This window comes from Euprymna scolopes, chromosome 38 (genome assembly GCF_053919585.1).
Source record: "Euprymna scolopes isolate OS-2025 chromosome 38, ASM5391958v1, whole genome shotgun sequence".
In the NCBI taxonomy this organism is placed as follows: domain Eukaryota; kingdom Metazoa; phylum Mollusca; class Cephalopoda; order Sepiida; family Sepiolidae; genus Euprymna; species Euprymna scolopes.
The window spans coordinates 32,557,661-32,584,273 of NC_136519.1; the positions used below are offsets into that span (position 1 = coordinate 32,557,661).

At 33.0% G+C, this 26,613-nt stretch overlaps 1 protein-coding gene and 1 pseudogene across 2 annotated transcripts in view; one reads left to right on the forward strand and one right to left on the reverse strand.

Moving 5' to 3' along the window:
- Positions 1 to 5,740: 5,740 nt before the first annotated feature.
- Positions 5,741 to 7,303, reverse strand: LOC145263124 (aldo-keto reductase family 1 member A1 pseudogene; annotated as a pseudogene). The gene has a single exon (XR_013864480.1). The product of XR_013864480.1 is annotated as an aldo-keto reductase family 1 member A1 pseudogene (transcript).
- Positions 7,304 to 20,626: 13,323 nt separating this feature from the next.
- Positions 20,627 to 26,613, forward strand: part of LOC145263125 (ATP-dependent RNA helicase DHX8-like) — a 75,823-nt gene continuing 69,836 nt past the window's right edge. Inside the window, exon 1 of the mRNA XM_080120064.1 lies at positions 20,627 to 20,848. Within this exon, the coding sequence (XP_079976190.1) occupies positions 20,755 to 20,848 (94 nt within the window). The 5' untranslated portion in view covers positions 20,627 to 20,754. The remainder of the gene's footprint in view (positions 20,849 to 26,613) is intronic.

The following is a 26,613-nucleotide window of genomic DNA, read 5'->3' on the forward strand; positions in this document are numbered from 1 at the left end:
ATTCAAATTTAAAACAAAAAAAAAGTAGTGTTTTTTAGAAATTTACCTGTAAAGTCCGAAGTTTAAAACTTTTTTTTAAAAAAAGATCCACGTTGTTTGTTTTTTTTGTTTTTGTTTTAATGAAACCTTGGTCCTTGCCCCTTTAATTGAAAAAAAAAAAAAATTAGGGCTTGAATTACATTTTTCGAGGAGTTATAAGCTTGGAAAGACGGGATGGAATTATTCACTATTTTTCACGAAATTTCTGACACACCTACACGAATGCCCATCCATAGAAATATATAACACTTTGGTGAGTAAATTAATTATTTACTTTTTAATAGACATTTCAAAATGGGGGACGTGAATTAATTCGACCCCCTGTCATTCCAAGCTTATAACTACTCGAAAAATGTAATTCAAGCCCTAATTTTTTTTTCAATTAAAGGAGCAAGGACCAAGGTTTCATTGAAAAATAAAAAAAAAAAAAAAGAAAAAACAAACAACGTGGTTTAAAAAAAAAGTTTTAAACTTGGAACTTTACAGGTAAATTTAAAAAAAAACTACTTTTTTTGTTTTAAATTTGAATATATTATTTATTGACCTTTTCTCTTCAATTTGTGATATATAAAACTTTGGTGAGGAAATTAATTATTTACTTTTTAATAGACACTTGAAAATGGGGGGGGGGTGAATTAAAAAAAAACGTTTGTCTAAAATATTATATTCGGTTTATTGGAAAGAGCATAAAATTTCACATTGACCCTGAAAATATCGTAAAAATAGAATCAATAGAAAAATTTTGATAGATTTTTAAAGTTTAAAAATTGAAAAATATTGAGTTCGTAAAATTCATTACTGTTTAAAAAAAAAAAAAAAAATATTACTTTTAAAACAACTTTAATGGTTTATTATGGAAGTATAATCCATAAAGAAAATAAACAACCCACTTTTAACAGAGAAATTACGAGTTTTTTATATTTTATTCGCAGTTTCGTGTTAGAGGTGTCAAAAATTCCTACAAAAATTCTGATACACCTAAAGGTTTGGTTGTTTTGTTTTACGGCATATCAACCTTTTTTGTGTTATTTAATGCCGAATCTAGTTATTTTGGAAATAGTATTCATGTTGCATCCAGTTATTTTGTAGAAGGTTTTTATTCTTCAAGCTCTTTGTATCTGCAATCGCTAGTTTGTAGTGTTTGGTTTGGTTGTTTTATAGTGGATTTTATTGTCTTTTGTTCCCTGCCCTGCAGAACATGAATGAGTTTTCCAATGGGAGAGAGAAAAGGGTTACAGTATTAATGTTTGGTAAATTTTATGTTAGGAAACCAGTCGGGAAGTGGGGGAGATAGAAAGAGGAAAGGGAAATGGGAAAAAGGAAAGGAGGGAAACGTGGGTTGTTGTTTTTTTTTGTTTGGTTTTGCAGAACATAATTATTTTTTTCAAAAGAAAGTAGAAAAAAAAAAGCATCAATGTTAGGTGCATTTCATCTCAGGGAGCCAATATCTTCAGACAGCCTCATCTGGTAGCACCAGATTTTGTAGATTAGAAAGACAAAGTCTTATTCTAAAGTTTAAAACAACTTTATTCGTCATCTTTATTAAGTAAAAAAGGAATGGAAGATGAAAGAGTGTTATTAAAAGAATAAGTCCATAAATATGGCTGAAAACAAAAAGAAAGTCTTGTCTGAAGAGGAAAGAATTCATGCGTGCATACCATACACAAGTGTTGAAATCAAGGTCCAGTAGTAGCCATGACATCTTCCAGTCAACGTCGAACCTAGGGCCAAAATTCTGCTGCACTCTAAGAGAAAAATTTGGAAGTTGTTCCAAGCCACGTGGAGTCGTTTTCGATACGTTACCATGTCCTGACCAAGAAAAGAGGAAGTAATTGTCTGTTAACTTCTTTTATCAACTCTGTCATGTGCTTAGCTCGTCTGACAGATTACTGCTAAACCTAAAAGGAAGTTGAATGCTTGCACCAACAAGCATTGATCTTATAAACCAACAGGTTCAAATATGTAAACCGCAAAGTGTCACTGTCTTGTCTCTCTAACTGGCTAAGAGATACAAGCCCCCCTCCCACTTCTACTTGTGCTGTGAATGCAAAAAAAAAACAAAAAAAAACGAGAGTTAATTTTGAAATTTTAAAGTGCAGAAAAACTATTTGAAGAAATTTGATTTTTGTTGAAATCCTATACCCAGAAAATAGTTTACTCTTTTATTTGTGTCAATTTGTAATGATTTTTGTTTGTCTCTGATGAGTTGTATGATGGCACAATAGGCCATATTTCTGATTGCTACAACAAAACATGTGTAAGGCATTTATGGAAAAAAATTTAGGAATTCACTTGGAGAAGATGCACTAATTCTTGTAAAAGCCAGTGTAAGTTGGCCATAGTCAGGAGATCTTATTTGTGTTATGAATATTATGTTATTTTGAGTCAGGGGTTTACTTTCTGGAAAAGTATCCTTATGCCAGGTTGTCCTAACAAACCCCTGTACAGAGAGACCTTTGACTCTAGAGGATAGTGTCAAGTAGGCATTTTGACTATGTACCAATTGAGAAACTTTTAACAGCCAAATCAGTCAATATTTAAAAAAAGACAACATACAAAATTTCGAAAGTATATGAAAACTTTATTTTACAGCATAGAGAGTCCCGAAAATGTCATATTTGCAAATACAATGTTTTCTTTTTACACTAGAATTAAACAAAATTATATAAGATTCTATTAAAATATTTAAATAAACTTCAAAAATCAAAAAAGAATTCTTATATTTATTTACAATATAATAATTTTAGTATTCAATTCATTTTTTAAAAAAATATATATTTTTTTTAAATATGGTTGTTTTTGTACTGTTGTGTACTTATAAACACAGATGAGTAGTTTTCATATGAAGAAATTACTTTTTCAAAAAGGGGATCACTTTCCTATATAAATTTAACGTAAAATGAGCACCCGCTTTCTAACCACCTAGTAATTTATTCATATCATAAAACAAATTTGACTGTGATATTCGTTTTCAGCACCCACAAAAACCGGCACTGTTTTGTACTAAGAGATTCGTTCATTTTTTTTTCATAATTTAGGACGCTAATTATCCTGTCAGTAAGTTTACATGAGTGGTTTACAAAAATATACTTTTTTTTTTTTTTTGTTGGTATTCAATTATAGAACTTGTATAGTTTTTAACAGGTAGGTGCTTCTGTAGTTTAATTAAACATTTTTCGGTAACATGCCGATATTAACCGAGCAGAAGAATCGTTTAATATTTCACAAAAATTCTTTTTACATTACATTTTTTTGTTCATTGAGTATTTTAAAAACTCTGGCAGAGTTGTACAACCACCACCCCATGCGTAATTTGTATACTGATAGGTTTTTAAAAAATTTTTTCTTATTGATTGGACACTAACCAGATTATGTAAAAAAAAATTTGAAAAAAAAAAAAAAAAAAAAATCATTATTTCAACATTTGAAAGGGGTTCTCACTTTTTAATTACAACATTCAGGTAAATCGGTCCCCCATTTTTTTTTTCGAAACACGGAAGTGAATTATTGTCCAAACATGGAAGTTAATAATTGCCATTGGGTTTGTACACAGATTCGAAAAAGTTGTCAAAAAACAAATATATAACAAATAAATGTTATCAAAGGCAAGATAAGTTACTTTTCTACCTAACTGGATGTTTTTAGTGTTTTTATTCAATGTAACATGTTTATTCAGCTCGAAAAACATACAATGTTTACAGATGTATTGGAAAATTTAAACTGGCGCCTGAATCTCTCTTCGACAAGGTAAGTTTGGGAAAAAAGAGTTAAAAATAAAAAAATATGCAAAATACTGTTAAAAAAACCACCGAATATATGTCAACCTATATCACGGTAACTTATATTGAGCGAACTTTTAACCGTATTTTGTCTAGTTTTTTTTATTTATAACTCCTTTTCCCAAACTTACCGTGTCAAAGAGGGATTCGGGCGGCATTTTTAATTTTCCAATACATCTGTAAACATTGTATGCTTTCCGAGCTGAATAAACATAATATTTACAATATAATACTTGCAGTTTGAAGAAAATAAACAAAGGTTTTAAAAAAAATCATTAAGTCGCTTCTGTTTTTCCATAGTTCGTAACACAAGTCTGACGTCACGGAATCTTGCTTTCTTTTTTTCACATTGTTTTGAAGATACCTATAGAAAAGCAACTTATCTTGCCTTTGATAACATTTATTTGTTATATATTTGTTTGTTTTTTTTACAACTTTTTCGAATCTATGTGTAGAGTAATACAAACCCTTGCCATTTTTTTTTTTTTTGACCCTTTTTGTTTTTTATTCTTGCTTGCTTTTTCCATTGTGAACAGGTACTAATAAAGAAATTATAGCCATCTCCGGCAACCTAAGATGGGAATTAATGAAGAAACTGAATGAAGCACTCATGAACTCACCTTTCATAAAAACAAATAAATTATTAATAAAAAAAAAACCCCACAAACTCACTTTTCATCAACCAAAAACTAAGTTGAAAAAAAAAACTCGAAATTTTCATAAAAACAAAATTAAAAAGTAAAATAGAAAAAAATTATTTTCATTCTATTTTTTTTTTTCTTTGAGAAACAAAATAAAGATTTCTGACTTAGAAATGCGATAGGTGTGTCAGAAACTTCGTGAAAAATATTGAATAATTCCACACCCTGTCTTTCCAAGCTTATAACTACTTGAAAAATGTAATTCAAACCCTAATTTTTTTTTTTCAATTAAAGGAGCAAGGAACAAGGTTTCATTAAAAAAAACAAAAACAAAAAACAAACAAACAACGTGGTTTAAAAAAAAAAATTTAAATTTCGGACTTTACAGGTAAATTTCTAAAAAAAAAACACTACTTTTTTTGTTTTAAATTTGAATATATTATTTATTGATCTTTTATCTTCAATTTGTGATATATAAAACTTTGGTGAGTAAATTAATTATCTACTTTTTAATAGACATTTCAAAATGAGGGGGGGGGGTGAATTTAAATGAAAACGTTTGTCTAAAATATTATATTCGGTTTATTGGAAAGAGCATAAAATTTCACATTGCCCCTAAAAATATCGTAAAAATAAAATCAATAGAAAAATTTTGATTGAGTTTTAAAGTTTAAAAATTGAAAAATACTGAACTCATAAAATTCAATTAATTTCATTACTGTTTTTCAAAAAATAATTAAAAAAATAATTCTATTACTTTTTATACAACTTTAATAGTTTATTTTGGAAGTATAATCCATAAAGAAGATAAACAACCCACTTTTAAGAGAAATTACGAGTTTTTTTTATATTTTATTCGCAGTTTCGTGTTAGGGGTGTCAAAAATTCCTACAAAAATTCTGATACACCTAGAAATGCGGTAGGTTCATGTCATTTTTACTTTCTATAGTTTTGATATTCCCGCGTTTTTATTGGTTACAAAATGAGTGACCGATTTACAAGAACGTTGTAAGTAAAAAGTGAACACCCCTTTCAAATCCGAAATTATATATATATATATATATATCAGTCCAGTGAACCCCCCCCCAAAAAAAAAACAACAACAACAAAAAAACTATCAGTACTATCAGTATTACGCATAGGGTGACTGTTGTACAAACAACTCCACCCAAACTTTAATTTATTGTAATTGAAGACATCTTCGGAGTGGTATTGGCGATGGTGGTGCGTAAAAAACTCAACGCGCTCGAGAAAAAAAAAAAAAAATGAAAGAAAACAAACTTTGTTTATTGAGTATTCTGTTAAATTTTATTTAAAACAAACCTAACAATTCAATAAAAACAACAACAACAAAAGATATCGTAAACCGCACGAAATATATATATATAAAAATGAACTAAATTTAATTAGAGAAAAATTATTTAAGTAAAAACATGTACAAATTTGCGCCTGCGCACTTCTTTCGCAAAGGAGTGTCGTTCTTGTATCTACGCAAAACATGCGTGTGTGCAGGGTCCACTTTCCTGGTGTCTTACCCTTTTATATATATATATATAAAATATTGTTAGTTAAGATTAAGTAAAAAAAAAAAAAATAAAAAAAATGAAAATTTACGTTTGTTTAGGCGGTGTCGGTAACATTTTCCCCTTTTGGACGTGCAACCTAAACTACATATTTGCCCATTTTTCTGTATTTTTGTTTTGGAAATAGGTGTAATTCTGAACAAGCACCGTTTTTTTTTTTTTTTTTTTTTTTTTTTTTTTTAAGTCAAAAATTTAAAAAGGTTCATTTTCAAAAAACTCAGGGTGTTTTTTGGCCCATGTGAAAGGGAAATATTTAACATTTTTATGAAGAGATCCCAACTTGTCCATGTCAGCCTGGCTCAGACTAAAATCGAAGATTTTTGAATTTTCAATAATTCGTTCCTGGGTTTGACTTTTTGGTATGACGACAATATCACGTTGGATCATGTTCCTCAACAGAACTTGTGCAGGTGTTCGTCGGATTCTGTCGGCGATTTCCAAAACCACGGGTTCTTCCAAAGGTGACGGCTCTTCGGTTAAAGAATTGGGTCGTTTGGGCGACCCGAAAGTACTATACGAAGTCATTACGATGTTTTTGCTGTCACAGAATTGTTTCAGCTTGGTTTGCTGCAAATAGATATGCATTTCGCTTTGGAGATTAGAAGGTGGAATCTGGGAGACTGACAAAATTCGTTCGATTTGTCTGACGTTGAAATTCGAAACACCAATATTTCGGGCCTTACCGGCTTTGACTAACGACTCCATTGCTTTCCAGGTCTTCGTCAAGTCGTGTAATTCCAGTTCTCTTTCGCCCTGACTGTTTAGAGGTTTCAGGTCACCGTCACCCCTATTTTTAAGGCCCCAGGGGTTATGGATCAAAAGCATGTCGACGTAAGTGAGTTTTAAATCGTCTAGCGATTTTTCAAGGCAAATACTGACATCGTTCGGGCCGAGGTAGACAGAGGGAACCTTCGTGGTGATGAAGAGATCCTTCCTCTTAACCTTTTGTCCCATCGAGGGCGTGGTACTAGCATCATCCCACCGGTCACGGAGAGCAGTACCAATATATTTCTCGTTTCCGTACGAATGGGCAGTGTCTATATGTCGATAACCTGCGAAGAGAGCATAGTCCAAGGCTTTATAGAGACGATCTTCTAGGAGCATATAAGTCCCCAGGCCTAAAATAGGCATACGGCCGCCTGAATTAAGTCGGAGATGTGAAGTGAGTTGATTTAGCATGGACATTTTGAAGGTTTGAGGTTTATAGATGCGTAACTGTATTTATATTACGTCAGAAAACGGATGTCGTGAAGATTAAAAGCACATGAAAAAATACAGCAACACAAAACCGACATTTATTTCGAATAAATATTTTAAACAGGAAATAGATCTAAATATATACATTAAAAATTAGAATTGTCACGTAGTGTTGACGAGAAACTTTAATCAATTAAAAATATAATTAACAAGTGTCGTAAAAATACATTTAGTCTATATGAGTTATTTCCCTTTAATTAGTTCATTGTTTTATTTATAATCAGACTGAGCTAAAGTTTGTGTAGAAATGGCAGTCCTTGCCTTGACTCCTTCTGTCTGATGACGAACGCTATTATCGCCTTCCTTGCTGGATTCCAGGTAGCCTATTAATGAGTCCAGTACTCCAGTCTCCTTTTTACTAATAAATATTCTCCAAGATGTCTGTTGAGTGTTCTTGTAGATTAACACCTTCCGTTTCTCCCCCATGATCAACATAAAGAATTCTACATTTTTAGGCGATTACGTGTGAACAAGACCCCCCCCCCAAAAAAAAAGCCAGCGAAAAACAACAAACAATTATGATACTTGTGTAGATTAATGGTGTTTTAAACAAACGCATTTCAGGTAAAAATGTTATGTACTTACCTGTCATGTCGAAATTAGTATGTATTCTCAAAATTACGAAAAATGATCCAGTAGAAAAATAAAAAGTAAAAATAGAATTTATCGAATTTTTAAACGCAATATGCCAGAACGTAATTGTGAATAATGAGTCTTTGTTAACAATACATCTACTGGATCATTTTTCGTAATTTTGGGAATTTATGCTAATTACCGCATACATAATAATGTTTTCGTCTGAATTGTGTTGGTTTAAAAGATTCCCAATCAACACAATTATTTCAGAATTTAGAGTAGAGATATCAGTTTTATTTACAAACTTAACGTAAAATGATCCCTTCCCGCATTCCCTGGTCACTCTAGCATTTTTGAGCAGTTACCTCCCCTTTATTTTATTTATTTATTATTTTATTTATTTATTTTTTTTGCTATTGAAGATAAATCCTTAATTAATTTTTTGGGGGGGGGTAGGAGACTACATTGTTAAGCGATTATGTGTGATTTTACTACCCTGCTGCTCGAACTTAGGGTTATTGGTAAGAATATTTAGTTACTAATCTAAAAAGATAGAATGACCCAGAAAAGAGAAGCATTAATTTATATAGGAAATTGATCCCCACTCTAAATTCTAAAATAATTGTGTTCTTTTTCTACCAAGTTTTTAAGAGTGTTCACATCTAATCGCCTAAAAAAAAAAAGTACACTTTCATTTTTCTTTGGAGAGGGTGTTTTAGTGGACAGTGTTTTTATATTACTATTAAGCGTATAGTCATCAGAAAGAAACAGATAAACACATGATGGACTTTTAACTGATTGTAATATTCAACCATTTATTTTCTAAGTTATCTTTATAATTACTACAATTCTGAATTTTTGAGATAAGGATTGGTTATTTGTATTATTTGGATTCATCGGACTACTGTTCTCATCTTGAGTGTCATTTTCACAATGTTTCAGTTGATGTAACCTCTGACCTTCTTCAGATGTATGTTTGAACTTGGGAATGTTTCTACTGATCTCAGGAATTTGAATGGAATTTCAAACGGAACCCTTTATTTGCTTCACAGGGACAGCATGCTCTTGTTCTGTCAGCCATGACTTAATAGAAGTCCTAAGTAATTCACAATTGTATTTTTCGGTTGCCCACACTGAGAATTGAACTTTCAATCTTCAGGTGAATATCACTTTTGTAATTGATTTTTCCAAATATTCTAACCACTGGACATGGGTCCTTGCTGAAGAAGGTCGGAGGTTATATGAACTGAAATGTGAAAATCACACTCAAGATGAGAAAAGTAGTCCAATGAATCCAAATAATACGAATTTACAATTTCTGTTTCCACTGCACTTGCGGTTACTCCTTCGTTTTTAATTGATTTTGTAACGTGGCCATTATATGGCATAATTACGTTGACACACTGGTTCTCGCTGGATCACTGAAGTTAAGCAATGTTGAACCTGGTCAGTATTAAATGGGTGACCATCTGGAACTTCCAGGTGCTGTATGTACTCTCCACTTATCTCGGCATTGTTTCCAGTGCCGATTCAGGAGAGGTGTGCTTATGGGATTGCGCAATCCTTGCCTCACAATTACACGTGCAGCTGACCCTACAAGGGGTTATTCTTTGTCTTTCGAGACTGAACAGAGGCATCGATAACAGAACAGTTACACTTTAACCGTGTCGTTACATTTCAACTACTCGGGCCCACACATTGTCTGATACCATCGCAGGAACAAACAAGCAAACAAGGAAGGACATAAAAAATATGATTCAACATTATTTTTTAGGTGAATACAAAAAGCATTTATCCCAGTAATTTCCAACAACGTACTTCACTATGTTTCAAAATAACATTCATGTGTCAAACATGTCTGTTAAGACGCTCTTTTATGCACATGTCTCTGCCGTTGCTAGTCTCTCTGTTTTTTTTTTTTACCCCATTTTTTCTATCACCACACACGAGTCAAAACACCTCTGGTCGCTTCCTTGACTACGTGCACGACGTCTCTTTTTCTGCCTTTTCTTTCACCGCATTAACGTTATCGTGCATATGTTCGCTCACTTCAACATGCATCAAACACATATTCTCTCTCCGCTTTTCTGACAATGAAGTTTTTTAACTTTTTTCTCCTTCTTCTTCCCGTGACGCCAATGCATACGCATTTTCCAATTTGAATACATACTTTAAATGCAGCTGCTGCTGCTTTTCTCGTTTGTCAACACTCTGTTATAATAAGTATGCACCGCTTCGTTACAATTTTTTACAGTAAAAGTGATAAATCAAGTATGAAAACGAAACTGTGCATGTATGTAAAAAATAAAATTTTTATTAATTCATTTGTTTCTTGCTTGCTCACCCGCAAAAACCACAAGTTGTGTGAAAAGACTTTATATGCTTCCCTTCCTTTTGAGGTTTTTTGTTTTTTCCCCCCTTATTAAGTCACTAGCCCTGGGGCCTGGTGTTTCCCGTGTGTTTGGAGGTGTGTGTTGAGCAAAAAAGAAAAAAAAGTGCTGGTAGGCAGGCAGGCTTGAACCTGTACCTCAAAGAAGGAAAAGAATGTGAAAAAAAAAATGTGACGTTTTTGCCGTTGCATCCATAACTGAACTGGAAGTAGCAAAGGTTTAAATTAAGGCTAGTCAATTGAAAAGAGGGGATAATTTTCGAAAATATCAGTGGAAAAAGCGACCCCTCCTTGTAGAAAAGTGGCCAGTTGAGGGTGAAGGAATTAATGTTTTTAGCCAATTTTTCGATATTTGTCGTCCAGAGGGTTGACTTTCAAAATGATATCAATCTCGTCAAAATCCGTCACCTCTGTTGAAAGGTTTAAGCATACATACATACATACATACATACATACATGCATACATACATGCATACATTTAAACAGACAGGTGAGATTTATATTATAGATGGTCATAAAACTGTTAACAATAGACAAAAGCTACTAAGCTGATCAGGGAATGCATAAAACTTAGGAAAATCACGATACTTAGTTGATACGGAACTCTAAGAATGTAACAGTTGTAATATAAATTCTAGTGTAACATGTATTATATTCAGATATGGAAGAGTATAAGAAGGCTATATCAATGCAGGGAAGCAACTGTTGTATTGACGTGATGTATGAACAAAAATGAACAAATGAAAGAAGGTCTTATTTGTTTTGTTATTTAATATAAGTATGTATATACATTTATACTTGCAATACAATAATAATAATCACAATACAAATCAGTAAATATTAACTTACTGTTTGATGATATCGGGATGGTGAGGTTTTAATATTTCTAGATAGAATCTTTTTTTCAAAAGAAAAGGGTCTAAAGAATGTCCCTAACAAAGAACAAACATTGAAATACTGTAAGGTGGAAATGGATGGGAATGGGTCAACTGTAAAGCGGAAAAAAAGTTTATGCATGGGTTTCTATATTCATATTACTATATTCAATTTATATTGTACTAGCGAGGGGTACCCAGCGTTGCCCGGGTGTTTGGAGGTGTGTGTGAAAACTCCGGGGGAGGGGGGATATAATAAAAAAAAATGTTTTGGTAGGTAAGTATGAGGATCGAACCCCAACCGTTGAGGCAAAGTTGTAAATTAAAGTGTGAAAAAAAAAAATGTGTGACGTTAACCATTGCCCCACCGCGAGATGCTAATGGAAACACGTTTGAATTTATTTAATTACTTGGATTTGGCAGGTGCACGTTTTAATGACTAATGAGGTCAACTTTTGACTGCGGGATAGCATTTTATTTAGTGCTGGAATGCTTTTTTTTTTTCCCCCTCCAAGACGTTGGGGGTAGGGGGAAACATTATAGGAAAAGGCCTAACCTACATGCGGCGAGCGAAAACTGTTGAATATTTATCTTCCCAAAGTCGAGCAAATTAAATAGAAAGGCGAGCTCCGTTGTTAACTCTGAGATATTACGATTTACATGGGATATAAAAGTTTTAAAAAGTTATGAACTGACTGACCGCTTCTCTGAAAAAAGCCTTTCTTGGACATACACAAAAAGCGAACATAGATTTTCGCTTTTATATATATATAGATTATATATTGGCAACACTGCTTCTTTTGTTCATGTCAGCTGACAAGTTTAAACCGAAGTATGTTTTATGGTGATAGTGTTGGGTATGTTGTTGGAAAGTGATGAATGGTGTTACTGTTACTGCAACAGAAGCAACTTTTACATGTTAAATGTTAAGATGAAAATGTTACAATTGTTCAAACAGCAACTCGTTAAAAATATTTTCACAAAACAAAAAAAAAAAAAAAAAAGAAAGAAAATGACAGGAATGCATATTTTGTACATTTTTATTTAAAATTATATTTTAATATTAATTTTAAGCTTTGATAAAAATGAAAAAACAATATCTGATTTCATTTTGTATCCTGTGATCCTGTTTGGTGGACTCGGACTCATCTGTTTGTGGAAATATATTTTTATTTTCTCTCCACCTTTCTTGATTGTCCATAATTTTTCAATGCATTTTTAAGGAAAATATATCCCTATAAGTGGGACCAATGAACACTCCACAGTCGTATCCTTGTATCTGCTGTACATTGCTGTCATGTTTAAAAATATTTCAGTCATTTTTACAATTACTATTTCGACTTCACTTCCGGTTGATCCTTCAGTTTTAACTGATTTTTTACAGTATCTTTTGTTTATTAAAGTTTTATGTGAACATTGTTTTGTTTGTTGTTCCTCTATTGGAGCGATAAGGATCGTCTGAGCGTTTCTGGAGAATGTGGTAGGGAGATCATCATCAGTGAATATGGAAATGGTTGATAAAGCCCAATCTTTGCTTGAAAACTATTTGCTGCAGGGGGGACATGGAATAGTAGCAGATGTCGAGAGCTCAAAAGCATTGTTCTGCCTGTTCTACTTGTGCTTCTCTGCATCAGCTTTCCTGTCATTTTCATATTTCCAGGTACTGTTATGAACAGTGGCTCATCATTTGGTTCTATTTGAAGCTGTCTACCCCCATGATCAACAGTGAAGGTCTTCATTGTTGTCTTAAAAGTGTCTTTGAATCATGTTATCTGCCATGCGAGTGCTTGCCATGCAGGAGCTCACCAAGCAGAAGCTTCTTAGGCAGTCTGGCTGTGGCACAATGGCTAGCCCCTTTTTAAGGGAGCTGGGGGCTTCTACATTAATAACCCCTATATCTAGCTTCTAACCTTGTGTCTGACTTTGTGATGAAGTTAAAAACGTTTCATGCAGGTGTTTTGTGCATTTGGGAATGTTAGTTTATGTCGGTTGGGTTTGAATGACAGGTGTTATGAAACTTTTTAGCAGTGTCAAAATTATTTAAGACAGGTCAGACTTACACACAGATATCTGAAGTTGAATAACTAAGCATTATATGAAACGCATATTTCTCTCTCTCGTCCCCTCTCTCTTTCTCTATTTCTCTCATTCACTCCCTTTCTCTCTCTTTCAATGAAGAAAGAGAGAAATGGAATATAATTTCATTGTTTAAAAAACAGTTGAGATTTACTCGCTATACGCAATGAGTCGACAAAATATGCTTCCTCCTTGTTAACTGTTAAATAAATTATATATATTTTTATAAAAATGCATTTGTCACTATTTTATACAAGGATTTGATTTCAGCATACCATTAATGCCGACGATGGGAAGATGCGTGTATATGTGTTGATGTCACACTTCGGGTTTGCTTTCAGAAGATTTTCAGGCTGTCTGAAGATATTAGCTTCCTGAGACGAAATGCACCTAACATTTATGCTTTTTGTTTTTCTACTTCTTTTTGCAAAAACTTAATTATGTTCTGCAAAACCAAAAACAAAAACAACAACCCACCTTGTCATTGTAGTTGGTAGTAGCTATTCCTGTGGGTAGTGGTTTGGTTCGCTTGGTTTTCTTTTTTGAGAAGTTCGTTTTTTTCTTTATCAAATAAAACGCGCGTCTCGCTCAAAACAATTAATCTCAAAACGGTAGGGTCGCCATGCTTGTTCGTTCCACGTCAGTTGGGCGCCAGTTTGTTGTGGACTTGTGGCATAGGAGGAAATGCGCGCTCCTCTCGCGTTCCGAGGGAAAATGAATTGTCTCGAGGAAGAAACGAACGACGTGTTAAATTGAATTAAACGAACAGGAATTTCTTTGGTGAAAGAAACAAGTGAAAGAAAAGGGTACCACACGTGGTTAGTTTTGCGTGAGTCTTTCGCTGGTAGCTGGTGAGAAAGAAAGTTTATAGCTTGGCGTGCGTCTCTCGTTAAGTGGTGAAGAGGAAAAGTTTATCTTTGTAGAAAAGAGTCTGTGTGTGTATGAGTGCTTCGTTCAACCTCATCCATTTCATTTAAATAACGGGGTCACCAAATTTGTAGGGGACTAGGATATATAAATACCCCAATCCCGTTACAAAGGAATAATGAAACGAATGGGAATTGAAGGAAACAAAGACTCAATTAATGGATAAGATAAATGTCGTTTATTTGCTGTTGAAAGAAATGAACATTTTAGTTATAACATGTCCGCGCGTATGTAACCAATGTCCGTTGCAGGACTAGTGTTGTAGCAAGAATAGGAAATGTGTTTTCATCTCAAGTTCGGGTCACTATTGTTTGTTCGCGCGTGGGAAGAGAAATGAGTGTTGTAGTGGAAATGAGAATCCAGCGTGTAGGCAAGGAAGAGGATATTAGAGTTGTCATCAGTTAGTAGTCAACTACGCTAAGGTGTTCTTAGTGGCCAGTTGTAGATAGAGAAAGAAAGAGTGAGAATGTATACATACAGTCTTTAGCTCGTGCCCCATACATAGTAGGAAGTGGGCGTGAGGTACGCGTGCACGCGTCCCGAAACGGCGGCAGCTTGTTCGCCCAACCTCTCTCGTTGAGAGTTGGTTCTAAAAAGGATTAGAAACAGCTTATCGCCTTGTTTTTATACTCGTTTCCAGAGTGTATTTTGCGCATGTGTATTTCCTTAGAAAGCGGAAGTGACGTCGTCCATGTGTGAGTACATGTGTATACGTAAGCGTGTGTGTATATATACGTGAATGTGAGTAAGTGTACATGTGTGGACGTGGGCGCGTATGTTTGTGTGCGCGTATGTATATGACAGCTTGAAATATGAATGTGTGTTTTGTGTGAGACTTGAAAAAGGCTCGTACAACCCCAAAAGGGTTGATATGCCATAAAACAAAACAACCAAACCAAACTCTACAAATAAATATTTAAAGATATAAAGAACTTGAAGCATAAAAACTGTTCCAAAATAACTGGATTAAATAACTCGAAAAGGGTTGATATGCCGTAAAACAAAACAACCAACCAGTAGAAGATCTTTGTATCACTTTTTCTGGCCTCCTTGAATGCACATTCATTCTTTTAGCTGCCCATAAAGTTGTTTCAGCAGACGGTAATCCGACATTCTGACAACATGTTGGTTTCTAATGACAGAAGAATAGTTTAACTTTTAAAATGCTCTGTCCACCTTCCCAGGATCATGTCTTTATCGGTGAGGAGATCAGACCCATCATAAAATCATCATAATTCTTCATGTTGTTCCTATCTGCATAAATTCAAATCTCTTCTGCTTTCTTGATTAGCCAGGAATCATGAATCTATCCAAGTTTTAACTGAACATTATTACTTCTTTAGTTTGGAGGATGACTTCAATATGGGCTTTTTCTCAATCAACTAGACCCACGTTCTGCTAGCAACTAATCAAAAACCACAATTGCTCCATAAAGATATTGGATATTTTAGAATTTACGCACATAATTTTTTCATCTTCACATGAGAAAGATCTTTGCTCTTTGTCTGCAAAATTTTAAAGTTCAAGGCTTATACAGATCAGCTACCCACTGAAAACTCTTTTAAAATTAAACATGACTTTCAATTAAATGATAAGTTTAAATTAATTTAATTCAATAAAGGTTTTGGTAATTATTGTTTTCTGTTTTGTCAGCTCGTTAATTTAGTGTACTCATTTTTATTTAGCTTCAAAGGTTTACTGAAAATCATTAAAATTCTGGAGTTTTTTGGGTGCTTCTTCAGAATAAGAACGAAAATCAAATTTCCATTAAAAACTAATGTTATCTATCATGTCATGTTGCAGTTAGTAAAAAGGAAGGATTTAAAAATTCACTCCTATTTGTTTTTAAAAAAATTTGCGCAAGCATTAGTCATGATGAAAGTATATTTTTGTCAAAACGGATTTTCTAGGGGCTATTATAGGGTAAAATTGGCCTCAAATCGTTTGTCCATTTGTTTGTTAGCACTTTTCTCAATAACTACCCCTTAAAGTTTTTTAAAATTTTGTGCAAACATTAGTCATGGTAAAAGTAAATTTTTTCCAAAACAGATTTTGGTTGCCCCCCCCCTCTCCTCCAGTGGGTAAAATTGCCCCCAAATTATTCATCCCCTCATTTGTTCGCACTTTTCTCAATAACCACGATTTGGATTTTAAAAAAAATTTGCACAAACATTAGTCATAGTGAAAGTAAATTTTTCACTTGTGAAAGGATACCCCACATGCTCGGCTTGTTTTTTTTACAAAGGAGTTACCACTTATCAAGGCCTGAAGGTCACTCGACGATAATGGTTAATGGATGTAAGGTGGTAGTGTGGTAATTGTTAATAGTGTAAATTGGGTAGAATTTGATTATTTAAGAAGGCGGTTCAACAAGAACTTGTTTACATTGGATTTGAAAGCTACCATATTGTAGTCGACTGGGAAGCAGGCCAATGGAATAGTGTTCCGCAAGTGAGCAGAAGGAAAGAAGCTTTGTTTATGGAATCTTCATTCATGTTTAGGCACAGACAGAGAGTTGACGAAATTGATGATAGTGGTTGTAGAGAGTCGAGTGTTTTTGTGAAAGTTTGGCAAGATTGGAGCTCTGTTGGTTTTATAAAATTATTTTTACATAATCACTTGAATTAAAGTTAAACATACAAAAGTCAAGTATCATGTGCTCAAATGCTCTTGTGATGTTAGGTTGTATAAAAATGTTAACATTGGTCAAAATAGAACTTCCCTCTTTAATCGGATTCTTTGGATTATCAATTTTCGATGCTTATCAGAGGCATTCCAATACAAAGTCTACCTAAGAACACTCCCTGATACATCAGGTACCTTCATGTAAAATTTTTAAAAATCGCCTAGCTGTTTCTGAATCTATAGAGAATGTACTCACACACACACACACACACACACACACACACACACACACACACACACACACACGCAATTCCTTTTATATAACAACAGAAATATGGATAGAGATATTTTAAAAATATACAGAAAAAGTTATGAGAGGTTGATCTCTTAATTATGTAAATATGTCAATTTGACGTTATATTTGGGCTGTAGACATTTTCACGAAGTTGAAGACGCTTTAAATTTATTTTCTTTGAAAATATTAAGAATTTAAAACGATATGTGCATTCCTAGACCTGCCCAGCCATGGAACACTGGTTCTACTGTAATAATTTTATATAGATACAACTTTCATAACAGAAGAAAGTTGTATCAACAGAGATGAAAAATCAAAATGTTGATGAGTCAAATTTAATTTCTCATCTGAAGAAAAAACGCTCAATTTTCTTTTTTCAAATTCTCGTCTGCCAGTTTCTTCACATTTTTAAGCTGTCATGTGACTCAAATCAACCAATGAAATGATGACAAAAAGGCAATCATTTAAAAGTGAACAAGAAAAATTGTCTGCCAATTATTATTAAATGAAATTCAATAAAATTTGAATCCATTAAAAAAAATTAATTTTACAGACTTTATTTTATACTAAAACTAGCCTGGGTGCCCGGCATTGCCCGGATGTTTGGAGGTGTGTGTTGAGCAAAAAAAAAAATAATAAAAATATAAGTTGTAGTAGGCAGGCAGGCTCGTTACAGCAAAGGAGGAAAAGAATGTGAAAAAAAAAAAGTGACGATTTTGCTGTTGCGCCCATTGCCAAAGCAGAAGTGATGTAGGTTTAAATTAAGGCTAGTCAATCGAAAAGAGGGGGCGGCGTTCGAAAATATCGGCAAAAAAAAGCGACCCCTCCCTGTAGAAAAGTGCCCGGTTGAGGGTGAACGAATTAATGCTTTTAGCCAATTTTTTGATATTTGTCGTCCGAAGGGTTGAGCTTCAAAATGATACTGATACTGTCGAAAGTTTTTGTGAGATATAAAAACGTACATACATACATACATTTAAACAGACAGGTGAGATTTATATTATAGATGATCTAAGGCCATTTAAAAAATAAATTCTGAAAATGCTGCTACAAGTGAAATTTTTGTTTTTTTGAAACGATTATGTGTGAACACTATGAACATTTAACTTTTTAAAGCAGTAAACCCAAATTTTTAACCACTCACCCTGAACTCGAGTGATAAGGTCATAAAGCTACATGTAATTGTTTAAAAAAGTAGCAACTTTTCCAAAAGCAAATTGCGCAGAATTTATCTCTCATAAGTCAAAAAAAAAAAAAAAAATTGGTGCTTCTACAGAATTGAGATGAGATTTTTGGAAATCGGAAAACAGAATTTCACATGAAAACAATGGTACCTATGTATTCCTCATATTTTTAAGATGATTTTATCCAAATTAATAAGGTAGAAAATTACTTATTAAAGAAAATAAAAAACAGAATTTGATGAAAACGATCGTAAAACACAGGAGAGTCCAAGAGGGAGGTAATTTTCCGTTCAAATTAAATGAAGATGACGACAATTTTTCACCTGCTAACACAAAGTTTGTTTTTTTTAAATTCAATAATATTCAGGTAATTTCGACTGCATAATTTGGAAGCTACCATTGTAACTTATTAGAATTGACAAAAAAAAATCAATAATTTTGACATATAGTATTTATATATATATATATATATATATATATATATATATATTTATTTATATATATATTTATATATATATATATATTTATATATATATATTTATATGTATTTATATACATATATATTTATGTATTTATATACATATATATTTATGTATTTATATACATATATATTTATGTATTTATATACATATATATTTATATATTTATATATATATATATTTATATATTTATATATATATATATATTTATATATATATATATATATATATATATATATATATATTCGAGCAAACAGTTAATGAAACATGTTAAAGCACTTTGAAAAAGAGTTAAAAACATATTTAATCTGAAAAGGAAACACTTGATAAGTGGATAGTCTTTAATCCGTAGAGTTTCGAAGAAATACTTTTCTCCTCATCAGAGGGTAGGAATTAGCAAAATGCGTGATCGGATTTTGCATACAAAAGTATTTGATGAAACAGCAAGTAAGTCCAAGATCTTACTTGATAACAAAAAAGTGAAGCAGAGGGAATATGGTGAAGAAAAAGATGATTACATGTGAATGGATAGTCTGGTGAATTGTGGGAACATGATGAGAATTAGTAGCGAACCGGATGTTAACGTATCCACCATGAGAGACAAAATGAAAAATCGTCTTTTGCACATGGCTCCACGCATCGTTTCCACTTGGGAAGAAAAAAATAAGATAACCACAAAATAATTATCGACCAATGGCAGAGCTCCGCGCCTAAAATAAACACCTCAAATATCACAGTCGCTGGGAGCCAGTATGCCACTATAAAAACGAGGGATTTGAGGGAACCAAAGGGGGAAAGAGGAGATTCGCCCTGCTGCATCAGTGAATGCACGGACGGACTCTCCCACCCGACATAAAGAGATGAAGAAGAAAAAGAAATAAGGCACCAGTGAACTGAAGCCGACTACACTCTCATGTTATGGGCCAAACGCCTTCAATTCTAAACAATGCCTAATTCACACAAACCAGGGGAGAGGAGGAGAAAGAAGATGAAGACGCCGGGCTGCTCGCGCTGATGAAAGGAGAGACTCGCTTTCCAGTTACAAGCCAGGACACGCATCACTGACAGCAGGATGACCGGCCTACCCTAACCCTCTCCATCTCCAAAAGATAAGTTACATTTTACGAAGATTCATTCCTTGTCAATTCACAATTCTACAAACAGTTTATGAACATTCATTCCTTGTCAATTCACACATACCTACAAACATTTTACGAAGATTCATTCCTTGTCAATTCATACATACCTACAAACATTTTACGAACATTCATCTCCTTTGTTAAATCACATTCCAGCCTACGAACACTTTGCCTCTCCTAATACAAATTGTTGGTAGTAAATAAAGTCGGTTCTCAACCTTCAGTATTCGTCTGTCTTTAATTATATTGAGTCAGAATCTACACACTTCCAACGTTATTCATTTCATAGATTCTTTGTTGTGGCCTCTAGGGCATCCTTCCCCCCCAATCCCCCCCTTTTTTTTTTTTATAAATATCGAGGCCATATAATCCAATGACGGTAAAATTCCAAAATATAACTTCAAGAAAGTTAATTGAATTTCCATTTGCACAAGTAATTAATATATATATATATATATATATATATATATATATATATATATATATATATATATATATATATATATATATATATATATATATATATATATATATATATATATATATATATGCATGTATTTATATATATATATATATATATATATATATATATATATATATATATATATATATGCACATAAAGTTATGAACAGTACATAGGGTCTGAGGAAAGTAAGTCGTAGATAAATATCAAATATTATTTATTGAATATAATTTCGATGGTTACTTTTTACATTTACACCGTGTTTTTGCAATGCATTGTGGGTCGGAAAAACTATTACGGTGTTTCCGGTTTAACTTTGGAGCAATCTGTTTATGGGTTAAATCTACCCCAAAACAACTTCTATCGAAGCAAACAAAACATTTTTTTTTTTTAATTTTATTTATTTATTTTTATTTTTATTTTTATAATGGACGAATTACAGAAATTGGAACATTTGTCTTTGGTCTCCAAAGTTTGTACAGAGTTGGAAAATCATTTAGGTTTAAATGACAAGGATGTTGGTAAGAAAAACGAAAGAAATTATTGAATTTATTTTTTTGGTATTTTGATTATTTTTGTTGTTGTTTCTCTTTGTGATTTCACGGTTTCTTTGTTACTGACAAATTTAAATTAAACCCAAAACTAATCCACGGTTTAACCGCTTAAAAATTACTTTCGATTTTCGACGAGCCACGATATAAAACATGTCAGCCATTTTTAATGGTTGACACAGTGCACAGTGCACCCTATTTATAATAATATTGTGATCCTTTTGAGGTTTTAAAAGTGATTTTAAACTCTTAAACTAGACTTATCCATTAGAAATTACATGTCCTGGTTTAGGTGTTAAAAATTTAATAAAAACAGATATCATAAAACACATGTTCAAGAGAGAGTCGTGCGTGCGCCATTTAAAATTTTCCAATACATCGGTAAACACTGTATGTTTTTCGAGCTGAATAAACATGTTACATTAAATAAAAACACTAAAAAGTATCCAGTTAAGTAGAAAATTAACTTATCTTGCCTTTGATAATATTTATTTGTTATATATTTATTTTTTGACAACTTTTTCGAATCTATGTGTATGGTAATACAAACCCCATTTATTTGTTATATATTTGTTTTTTGACAACTTTTTCGAATCTATATGTACAGTAATACAAACCCTGATATTAAATTCAGATATTACACGATATGAAGTTTAAACAGATTTTTTTAATAACAGGTTTCCAATAATAAAATTTTTTATTCATACAAGAGAATATAAGACTATTGAAATAATAAAAATTGTAAATCCAAAATCGGCCTTAAAAAAATTTGTTTTGATTTTATTATTTAAATTGATAGAGGGTGATCCTTATGTTTTGCACTTTTTTTTTCAAAACTGTACGGAGGCTTGTAAGCAACATTATCTTTAAATACATGTGTCAATAGAAGACATTAAAATTAATTTTATTTTATTAACTCTAGTCTGTGTAGTTCGTTAATAAAAATGTATTTGTTTTACAAAAGGTAAGTTTTATATTTTTTATCCATAACAACAACAAAAAAACGTTATTTCCATTAACAATTATAACACGAATGCCCATCCATAGAAATTGACACAAATACACAAAATGATGACATCACTATTAATGTGTGTAATGCTGACGTTTTACACATCGCCGTGAAGATGCCTAGTATACTGGTAGTGTATTCTCTTGAGTTAAGGTGATAGGAATTTCCCCTTTAGTACATTACCAATAGAAGTTGGATGCTATGGTGGTTGGTGGAGCTGGAGCAGAGAATCAGCGAATATATCTATAAAAATGAGAATGTGTGAGGATAGATCTCAACCTATATACTCAGCAAATTTTTGATCTACAGACTTGAAATTTGGTATATAGGGTATTCAGACGTGTGAAAAACTTTTTAATCAGTTTTCATCCAGAAAAATGGGCTGATAAAATGTCAAAATTGAAAAATTAATCTTGAGGATCATCCGTTTGCTGTTTCACAACTTCACATTCACATGACAGCTTATGTTAAGAAAAGTTTGAAAAACACTTTTTAAAGATTGTGGCAAGCTGACCTAATGGTTATCATACTTGACTAAGTTTTGGTTTGGATCTGAGCTCAAGTATTTTTTTTGTTTACTTACAAGAAGTTAACTGTTTAGAAAAAAAACCATAACACTTGCATGTACATATCTCAATTTCTTTCCATTCTTTTTTTTAATTCAATTTTTTTTTTTTTTTAAAGGAGTAATTTAATGTTTAATACCTATGGTATTTCTTTTTATAATTAACTGTTAACAAAAAATGTTACAATATCACATTTATACACATGTTAAGAATGGCTTTCTAAATGATTTGTCGCATTTCGTTTTTTTTTTTTTAATTAACAACTGATTTGATTGAAAAATGGTCGATTTCGCTGATTTCAATGGCAATAAAATATAGAAAGGTGAAAGATTTGTTGATTCTCATTTAATCCTGAACAATGTCGGGTCTCCCTGCTAGTATGAATATGTGTATATAGAGAAATAAAAACGAACAAACCAAATTGTGTGTTCATCAACATTTCATCTTTATTTCGAGACTTCCTCTTGATGTCATAAAGATGAAACGTTGATGAACACATAACTTGGTTTGTTCCTTTTTATCTCTAATTTGTCGGTACACTATTTCAATTATTATCATATATATATATATATATATATATATATGTGTGTGTGTGTATCTATATATATATATATATATATATATATATATACACACACACGTTTTAATAACCACAGCCTAACATCATAAGTACATTTGATAAGTTTTATTACTGCACAAGCCTAAAGGCCTGACATAAAATCAACAGTAGGTTCTTTGATATGATGGGTGCGTTCAAATGAATGTTTCTGTTTAGAATATAATTGAAGCATGATACTTTTGCATTTTAAACTTTAATTCAAGTCATTTGAAAGCCGTGTAGAAAGCATATCTTATTTTTCTTTTATTAATATTATTGGAATTTTTTTCCCATTTTCCTTGTACATATTTGTGAATTATTCCATGGATTTCGACCTCTTGGATTATTTTTGACCATCTTACAATTACGCGATTTCCTTGGATTTTACTTGTGCGAATGGAAAATTAAATTAACATTTTTGTATTTTACCGCCATTGGATGCTTTTCCTTTCACCTGGCTGTCCATTCACGTGAAATCACCCTTTTCTTCACCATGTTCCTTCTGCTTCACTTTTTGTTATCAAGTAAGATCTTTGACTTACTTGCAGTTTCATCAAATACTTTTGTATGTAAAATCCGATCCCGCATTTTGCTAATTCCTACCCTCTGATGAGAAGGAAAGTATTTCTTCAAAATTAAGGACTATCCATTTATTAAGTGTTTCCTTTTCAGATTAAATGTTTTTAACTCTTTTTCAAAGTGTTTTTTTATGACATGTTTTATTAACTATTTGCTCTTATATATATATATAATTTTTAAAAAGTCAACAGTAGGTTCTGAACAATGCAATTTAAACTAGGATATATTGTGGACTTAGTCGCTGTGTAGGAGGCATGAAGCTTTCTCTCGGTGCACTGTGATGGGTCTCTAACTAAGAGCAGGTAATCAATCAATTTGATTGAAAAAAAAAATGGGTGATTTCACCGATTTTGATGAAAATAAAAATATGGGAGTGTGAAACTTTCATTGATCATCATTTAATCCCGGACAAAGTTGGGTCTACTTGCCAGTCTGTTTTATAAAACTATAGCAGTGCACTCCTTATATATACCACTAAATAAAAATAACTTGAAGAATTAGAACCAAGTGAATTAATTGAACAATTGCCAAGATCGTTCATTGTAATTATAATGAGGAACTTTAATGACCATAACGAATTATGAGAACGCAACAACACTGAGGAAAAGCAGAAAATAATAAGTCAATATTGAATAAACATTAATCATGTCTGCACAACATCAACAAAGTAAATGTATATCTACATCCAGCAACAAGCACATATTTTACAATACACTTATCGGTATTAGTGCAGATAGTGATCCGGATGTAAATAATAACGTTATTATTTAAAAAGCTATGCTTAACATGGGGAGCGGAGGGTGTTTTGTACCTATTCTATACTTCAACCTTACAATTGAATAAAAAAAATATATCATAAAACTTTAATTAAACTTGGAAATACGATTTAAAAAAATAGCACGGATCACTCTCTGCACTAGCACCCACTTATCAACTATACTTTTTATCCCATTAAAAACATGCTAAAGTTATAGCCCGTTGACTTTGAATGCTTTATGCCAAATTAAGGGTTTAATATGGTTAAATTTGTGCTCATTTTTGCATTAAATACCAATTCCTATTAACTCCCAATTGTTCATTTGAATAAATACCATAATTCTAATGAACTCGTTTCACTTGTACCCTCTTGACGTACATATCCCTGACAAACCCGCTTAGCAATAAGATCTCACCCCTTCATTGTTGATGTCCCTAAATGCCAGAATACTTTCTATTCTAATAGTTTCTTCCCTCAAACAGCTAGACTTCGGAATTCCCTTCTTACTGCCTGCTTCCCTGGCTGTACTGATATGCATAAGTTTAAATGTAACATAAACAAATATCTTGTTAATCTTTTCTAGACATGGCCCCAAATAGTAACCCCTTACGTCCAAGTGGCGATATGCTTTGTAAGGGGTGAACACGAGTAAAAAAAAAAAGAAAAATACTTAGTGCGCTGCACTATATGATAACAAAGGTCCATACAAAATTTCATCCAGATTGGTTCAGTAGTTTCTGAAAAAAGCGAAACAGACATACAAACTAAGAGAAATATAATATAGATGTCTGTCCTTGATCTATTCCTGAATTATAACTGGAAATCTACGATGACACATGTAGGAGTGGGAATATTCTAACTAAATGTGATTCACTTCTCAAGATATGACCCCACACGACCTCCGCTTGATGACTCACTGATTCCAAATAATACAAATGATCAAACTTCCTCTCAAAAATTTGGAAATGTGTTTACTGTAGCTACTGAGGATTGTTATCACAAGAAGCACCGACCACATTTTAAGTGTTCTTTCAGTTTTCCTTTTAAATTATTTATTTTTTTTCTCATGTTCGCCCCTAACATGGCATATAACCACTTGGATGTAAGGGTCTATTATTTGGGACCATGCCCAGGAAAGAATAACAAGATCTTGGCTTACGTTACGTTTAAACTTCTGCATATCAGTAAAGTCAGGGAAGCAGGTAGCAGGAAGGGAATTCCAAAGTCTAGCTGTTTGAGGTAAGAAACTATTAGAGTAGAAAGCTTTCTGGCATTTAGGGACCTCAACAGTGAAGGGGTGTGATTTTGTTGCTACGCGGGTTTGTCGGACATATGTACGTTGAGGGGGCACAAATGCAACGAGTTCATCAGAGCACATTCAATTAAAATACTTGTAGAACAGGCGCAGGGATGCAACATTGCAGCGATGGGACAGGGGTTGGAGCTTAGTTGACAAAGTGGGATCTATTAGATTGAAGACTCTTTTTTGGACCCTATCCAAGAGGGAGAAACTAGTGGTAGATGCATCAGCCCAGATGTGGCAACAATACTCTTATGAATGGACGAATGGTGGCATTGTAGAGGTACAGGATACTCTTAGCACGATAGAGGGAACCCACCTTCTGTTGTATATTCCTAAGGAGAGATGTTGTGTGATCGTCTAGTTGTTCAGTCTATTCGTTCATATGCTGTTGTGTGTGTGTGTGTGTGTGTGTGTGTGGTACATGTATTTTAGACATACCTTCATGCGTCAGGGATGTTGGTCTACCTGGATTCATCTCGTCTCTTGGAGGGAGACTGGTACCTGTTTTGGGACGAAGATTTATTCACTCCAAGACAAGGAATTGGTTTTATAGTTTTTATTCACTTTCCAGATGTCTCGCAGAAGGATGCAAAGTGAATCTCTAGGTTGCGTGGTTTACTTCTAGGTCTTTCCACACATGTCAGCGTGCCCCCCCCCCCCAGTGAGGGGGAAGAGACGACTGTTAAGTCGTCCATTGCCTTCTATGTCAAAACCCAATCTCCTCGATTCAGCTAACCTGATCATGTGACTCACACGCAATCTGATCAGCTGACCCTCACTTCCGGTCAACGTGTCTACAATATAATTTACTCACCTCCTTCAATCTCTCTCGCGATCCATTCTCTAACGCTTCTTTGCAGCAGCCTTTGCAATGTCCTCAATGTATTTGTTCCAGTTCATATTGCCTGTGAATGTTAGGCTGC